At 52.9% G+C, this 7,424-nt stretch overlaps 1 protein-coding gene across 1 annotated transcript; it reads left to right on the forward strand.

Moving 5' to 3' along the window:
- Window positions 1-1,540: 1,540 nt before the first annotated feature.
- On the forward strand, window positions 1,541-2,473 carry DICSQDRAFT_62376 (HET-domain-containing protein; the record flags this gene model as incomplete). Its single annotated transcript, XM_007366544.1, has 1 exon — window positions 1,541-2,473. The coding sequence occupies one exon, from the start codon at window positions 1,541-1,543 to the stop codon at window positions 2,471-2,473; it is 933 nt and encodes a 310-aa protein (XP_007366606.1).
- Between the last annotated feature and the right edge of the window lie 4,951 nt (window positions 2,474-7,424).

The following is a 7,424-nucleotide window of genomic DNA, read 5'->3' on the forward strand; positions in this document are numbered from 1 at the left end:
CGAAGGCTGATGTTGCCTTGGGCCTTGAGGTCGGCATCGAGCCAGGCCTTTGCCTCATTGGCGTCGGTAGGCTGGGTGTTGATGATCGAACCCCACTGGCCTTGAGCCTTAAGGTACGACTTCATTGGCTGCGCCCACTCGAGGTAGTTGCGGCCGTCGAAGGCGGTAGGAACAGCACTGTAGAGAGCACCAGACATGATGTCGAGAGGTATGGTTCTAGAAGGGAGACTTGTCAGCCACACGCCTTCGAAGAACGCAGTCGAGGCAGAGAGAGATCATGCCGACATAGGTTACCTCTCTGTGGCACTGTAGGCAGCGACGAAGCGCACCACAACAGTCCACAGTGCATGCATGGCAGGCAGCGTATGATCGCGCCAGATCCAAGCAGCGGTTGCACATCGATAACGATGGCAAAAGATCCAGGTGAGCTGTGAGCTTACAGATTGCAGCACGCAATGAGCGGCGCAGATTCTGCAGCGTCGAGCAGGGCTCATAACCTGTTGAACCCGGGGAGCGAAAGCCTCTCCCACGGGTGGCAATGACAGCGGATAGCCTGCAACTCACCTAGAAGGGTTGGTTGATTGTAAGAGGCTTGTAAGAGCGATGAGAGGAGACGCTTGAGTGAACTGAACTGTAGATTGGGGGTACAGAGGTCCCCTATATATACTACTGTACATCTGTGGCTACGTAGTACTATACAGTACATTCCCAGGATGCACAGTCGCACAGAGAAGCAGTGCGTACACAGCGAAGCTGCGTGTTAGTGTTGTGCAGGGCCGGGCCGGGCTCAAAACTCCAGGCTAGGGCCCGGCTTTGGAGGGCTCGGGCTCACTGAACACTCGAGCCAGGCCCTAGTGGCGGGCTCAGGCTGGGCCAGGGTCGGGTCAGGCTCAAGCCCGGGCTTTAGGCCTATCACATTATCAATGAGGAATGTGCATTATAGACGTACCTCTAGCTGTATTGAGGCCTTGGTATACTTGAAAGGAAGTATGAGCAGCACGATGGTGGCCATAATCGGCGAAGAGACGGTAGGAAATCAGTGAGGCGGCGGCGGTTCTGAACTAAGCAGGTCAAGCGCTCATCGGATCGGCCACTTCAACATCTGTACCACATCCGCCGGAAGGCGACACTACCAAGGTTGATGAGTTGTCTCTTACTTCTCCTAGCTTGACTTATCATTTATGATATCAGAGACATGTTCAAGGCCATATACAGCCGGATATAGAGGCCACCCAAAAGCCCGGGGCTTGAGGGCTGGGCTCGGGCTTGCAAAACTCCAAGCCGAGCCCTCAAGCCCTGAAAGCCCGGCGCCGGGCTGGGCTGGGCCGGGCTTTTTAGGGCCGGGTACCCGGGGCTTCAGGGCTTGGAGCCCGGCCTTGCACAACACTACTGTGTGTGTACCACATGAGTAGTACAGCCTCGGTTATTGCAGTAACCGGCTGTGCCGTTCCATATCTTGTGACGGCTGTATTAGGCAAGCTGTGTAAACCAGCGCCTGTTCAACATTCACTAATGGCAACACGATGTTCATATAGTTTCGATGTGGCTCCTTAGCACCGACCGCGCTAAGCTCCACTACTATCACAGTCCAGAGGACGTTCCTGGTGGTTACACTATCCTGTCGCACGTCTGGGGGAAGGACGAGCAGTTGTTCAAAGCCACTCAGAAGCTGAAGAAACAATGCAACAAGGATAGAACCAATCCTCGCGACCATTGCTCCGAGAAGGTCCGTCAGATCTGTATCATCGCGGAGAAGGACGACATGCACTGGGTCTGGAATGACACCTGCTGCATCAACAAAGACAGCTCAGCCGAGCTCTCCGAGGGAATCAATTCAATGTACCGCTACTACGCCCTCGCCGCTGTATGCTACGCTTACCTGGCGGACGTTCCGAGCGACGGGTTCTCTGACGACTTGAAGGCGCCGTTCGCGAAGAGCAAGTGGCACAAGCGCGGTTGGACGCTTCAGGAGCTCATCGCAGCCACCGTGGTCGAGTTTATCTCCGCCGACTGGCGGAAGCTCGGCACCAAGATGGAACACGCAGGCCTCCTAAGCAGGATCACCAAGATCCCCGCTGAAGTGCTCCTGATGGAGCAGCCCGTGAGGAGGTACAGTATCGCCCAGCGAATGTCTTGGGCCTACAAGCGGGAGACGATGCGGGTAGAGGATCGTGCCTACTCCCTCATGGGGATCTTTGCCGTCAATATGACGACTATCTACGGCAAAGGCGAGCGAGCATTCCAACGGCTGCAAGAAGAGATCATGAAACAGTCCATCGATCCATCCTTGTTTGCTTGGGGGGCCTTCCACCGCATAACTGACAACCACACTCGTTACCCGCTAGCACGACTGGTCCATGAGCACACTGAGTACAAGTCATATCTCCTTGCGGCATCACCAGACGATTTTCTTCCATTGCATTCAGGCAAGACCACGTTTTTACCAAGTCTCCCTCGAGCGGAATCACCATAGTATGTCACTAGCCCACAGCATTTGACTCTTCGTTCACTGATGCACACTACATCCCATAGTCCCGGGATGAACGACATACCCACGTTCACCATGACACCATATGGCTGTCTTTCTCTCCTAGTCTGTTTTGATCTGGGTGAGCTCACTTTAGCGCGAATGGGTTGTCGATGGGATGGGCCACATGGCGCGACGCGGTCCCTGTGGCTAGTTCTTCAGCGCTGTCCGAATCCGCCAGACAAATCTAAACCCCTCTACCACTGCGGATCTAAGTCGATATTATGGAATGGGTGGGCTCACTCAGTTATAATCTCGGATGCCGACTGGCCATGGACATCCTTTTCGCTTCGTCAGCAGGAGCTCTATATTGCCCTCTGGCACACAACTCAGGAGGACTCTCCTATCCCTCTGGCACTCGGATCTGAGCGCTCTAGAGAGCCGTTCCGGATTACCCAGAAATCTCTCAGACAAGTCTTCGAGAATTGGACTCTGGAGAGTGAACCCGCTTTCATTTGGGATGCGTGCGTTCGCATCACCTTCCACTTCCCACGCTTGGACCGTTCAGAACACACGAACCCACACATCTCGCGGTTTGTGTTCGAAGTTTGTCAATTGACAAGGCCTAGGCAGCACTATGCAAGATTTGAATTCAAGCCCGAAGAGTGGTCGTTTCGTCGTCATCCTCGGACTCACAGCTGCAAATGGGACCATATCTCCACTTGGCCAGAGGGAAAGGATGACTATGGAAACCCCGATGGTATGCAACATCCATTGGGTCTTCTCTACGGTCTCTGATTGCATGTAGGCTCTCGCATATGGTTCTACTCTGCGCCCTTTGGGAGCATCAAGCTCTCCTTTACTCCATGTCCTACATATGGTACGAATGTCCTCGTATTGGGCCCCTCAAAAGAGCCTGTCAACGGTAATGCTTACTGGAAGAGGTACGTCCAATTCCCTTCTTCATAACAACCTCACATTGTGTTAACCATCGTCCACAGACATAGTAATAAATACAAAGCGTACCTCAATCAGTGAGTGAATCTGCATCTGACGTGGAGCCAGTTATGCCACTGAATGTATAATCAATGAAAGGGGCTTACGCAAGCGAAGAGGAAGGCCTATTTCAACTGCTTCACCCACACTACACGCCATGGCGCAGACTGGTCGCATCAGCCCTATGCCCTCCCCGCCTCTATCTCCCCGTCTCGACACCTCATCTGTGTCAGATGCCCAGTCCGAGTTAGTAGCCCAGTCCGAGCCGTCAGCCCAGTCCGAGCCATCGGTCGCGCTTTGTCCTCCAACTGAGCGCACAACACAGTCCTACCGACTGCATATCGACCGAACTGTCCCTTTCCCCGCCTATCGTTTGCCACACATGCCATCCACAACAGATATGGAGGCTCGTGATCAGTACCCGGATATACTCGCCCCCACCACACCGCCCCACATCGCCCCTACCCTTGCTATCTCGTCTCGGAGACAACTCTCCCTAGCTTCAGGCTCCCAGGGGCGTCGTGTGCGTTCGCGCCTGTAATTGTCGCTCGTCCCATCGATCCCAGTCCCGCTTGCACATCTCACATATCAACCTATGTATTCTTCACCGGAGTTGGTCTCTGTTCCGCCTTTGGGTTGTTCGATACCTTTTTGGTTCCAATTCAGTCATGTTTCCTTATGTAGTTCGAAGATTATGCGACACAGTAGTCGCGTCTCTGTTCGGCTCCCTTAAATATTCTAGTATCTCTTTACGACATTGCAGTTACATTCAGGTACATACGTCGATCTATTGTACGACAAATTCTGCCCTCGCTCTCCTGCACGTACCGTCAATCCTTGTGTACCTAACTGTATGTGTGCTATTTAGCACAATCGACGTGCCATCGCATCGAACCGGCGGATATGACTACCGTCCTCATGAGATCCCTGTATTTATTGCATACGACACGTGTTTGCACTCGGTTAAACACGAATCCATCCGCTCTCCTTCGCCACCAAATTGCTACATAATTGTGAACAGTGACTCATCCCGTCCCGATCCCCATTTCAATGATACTTATATCCCGCGTCTCAACACACATTCGTCGTCCGACTAGTAGATTGTGCAACAGCGTTGGGCTGCTGCCTGCCATATACGTTTCCAGTATCAGTCATTGGCGCAGAGTTTTTCCCCTGGGGTCTGCGCTTCAGTTATGAGTTGTTATGATTTGTACACTACTTTCTTGAGCTCGATGCAGTGTTCCCCCTGCGTACATCCCAAGGTTCGTACAATTTAAACCGGCTACGTCTCTACTCAACGCCCTGAATACGGCGCGCAAACACAGCGGGACACGACGTAGAATGAAGCACGCCAACATAGGGTGATGTGTACCAACTCCGCCAAAAATCAGATCCGTCCGGGGCGTAGCATGTGTAGTGCGGATTGACATGCGGCCGTCTCAGGTGTCCGCCTTTGAAAGGGCGGTGCGTGCGACCTGCAAAGGAGATTTATGCAGACCACGAAAACTAGGAGCAGTGGAGCAGATGAAGGGACACCAATGGCGTATAGGCTGACCGGTTTCAACACATGTGCTGAGAGACAGAGGAGATAGTAGACCGGCGGCGGGCGCACAGACCCGCACTTGTCCCCCAAAAGGGGAGCCGTTTTCAATCAACCATGACCGCAAACAAATCATCCAGAGATCAGAAGAGAGGCGCGGTGGAGACCATAGGCACGACGGCCACGAGCACCAGATGACAGAATGTTTTGCGCCGCTTGACTGAAAGCTAACGCTCGAGGTAGAAGTCGGGGATCGGCCTGAGCCGCTTGCGCCCGCGTTACATAAACGAACACTCACCCTATACATTCCCTCAAGGAGTGCCGTGCGGTGTCCATTGACGTCCATACGAACACCACCGCAAGTGTCCGTGTCATATAAGCATGCCGTGCCGCATTTGGCTGTGATCGGCGGTGGGTGTGTGAGAGCAACGACGTAGCTTACGTAGAAGGAAACACAATGCTAAACGAATGGCAGCAAGGTTGCTCTTGTGAGCGGCAACGCATGACACTGCAGACTCGGGCAACATTGAGATGTGAAGACTGGGCACGAAGGAGAGCCAATCGGTTCCTGGCGGGATGAGTGGTAGCATCAGATAGCACGAAAGCGGGCATCGGCGGACGCGGGAGGCAAGACAAAGATGTGTACACCCCACCTTAAGGGGACACAAACCACCAGGAAATGCGCAGTCATACAGCAACCATAACTTACACGACCCACAAGGACATATTCAATGCATCCGCCCTTTCCCCGACAAAGTGTCACATTATGGTCGTGCGATAACTGAATAGGCGCGCCACTGACGAGGCCTGTGCGCGCAGGCCCAATAGCATACAGCGCGACTCGAAGAAGACGGTCGTGGAAAGGATACTCACAATCGAAGACAAGGCCGGCAGCGCTCTTTGGAAGCTACGTGCGCGACTTGGAAGACAGCACTCACACCGGGTGAGTGATCGTCCTCATCGGCTGAGCCTTCTTGGCGATGGAGAGCCAGCTTATATCTACGGATGAAAGATGAGGACGGTAGAAGGTGGATCGAGCACAGATGGCACTCACATCGAGCCTCGGAGGGTGCGCCGGATGTCGAAGTCAGGCGGAGGACATGAGGACAGACAGGAATAGACACTGAGAACTGGGAAGGCGACGGAACGGAGGAAATTCCGATGTACATCGTGCACAGGTGCTTCTTTGATCCTGCGACGAGTGTACTCGGCGCTAGGCAGTGCTCGTCAATGCGTGAACCCTAGTTGGGTACCATATCGAGACAGCAAGCAGGCGAGCGAGGGAAGAGCATGAGAGCGCGGGAGGAAGACGGCAGCGCGATATTAGTTCAAGGCTCAGATCTCAGAGGTGACACACATGAGGCAACCTGCGGGTGGGAGCAACACATTTTCTGACTTCACTGTGAGGTGTACTTGCACGTCGGCACCAGATCGTATGTCAAGCACCTGGGCCCCAGGGTCTAGCTAGAAGGCCGCAAACAGGCCGGAGGAGGCAGAAACAAGCAGACACGTGCAGATGGCCGCTAGGAGGGCAGGACAGACTGCGGTGCAGTACCACCTTCCCACGCTCCCACGTGCTAGTGACCACCACGCGATAGTACGTGCATGGTGTTGCTGCACATTTCGGACCTCCACGACACTTTTCTAATCCACATCATACATTCATTCACTTGATGCGTGCGCACAGAAGAGGAGTAATCGGAAACAAATGTCACGATTAAGAAGACGATCGTCGTGCGTGCTGTCCAGAATGTGGTGAGTAACAGGTTCCCTTCCCTATGTTCCTCACCGCCCGGCAGGCTGTGTGGATGGTTTGATATTTGGTGTTGTCCTACCGACTGATCTGTGGTGAAAAGCTCGGCATTCCGTTTTCTTCCAGGAGATTTCATCCAACTTGTCAACAAGTTAGTCAATAGTAAACCCTGCACATCAGCAAGATGTCATGGTCTTGAATGTGGTCTTAGGGTACTTGGCCAAGTACTCCAAGACCACCAAGTACTCCAAGTACATCAAGACCAATGGACTTGATCAAGACCGTTGGTCTTGGCCAAGCCGGGTGGGTGGTCTTGGCCAAGACCATTGGTCTTGACCAAGACCACCAAGACCATTCCAAGACCAGAATCAAGACCAGAGCCAAGTACATGCTAGAAGCTCATGCTATAAAAGACTATAGCTCAGTTTTTAGTTGGATCATATCAGACATAGTTAGTCTCTAGCATGGTGATGTACAGCAATACAATGATTAGCGGATATGCGAAGGAAAACAAAAAGACACCAGCTAGGATTGAACCAGCAACCTCTAGCACTACCACATTCAACCACCATTTAGACCACTGCACCATATTGACTTGTAGATAGATATGTGCACCATAAATATATGGTGCATTTTGTTGGACTTGGAAAGAATTGTCACTACTCAGT

This window comes from Dichomitus squalens (assembly GCF_000275845.1).
Source record: "Dichomitus squalens LYAD-421 SS1 unplaced genomic scaffold DICSQscaffold_18, whole genome shotgun sequence".
NCBI classification, from domain to species: domain Eukaryota; kingdom Fungi; phylum Basidiomycota; class Agaricomycetes; order Polyporales; family Polyporaceae; genus Dichomitus; species Dichomitus squalens.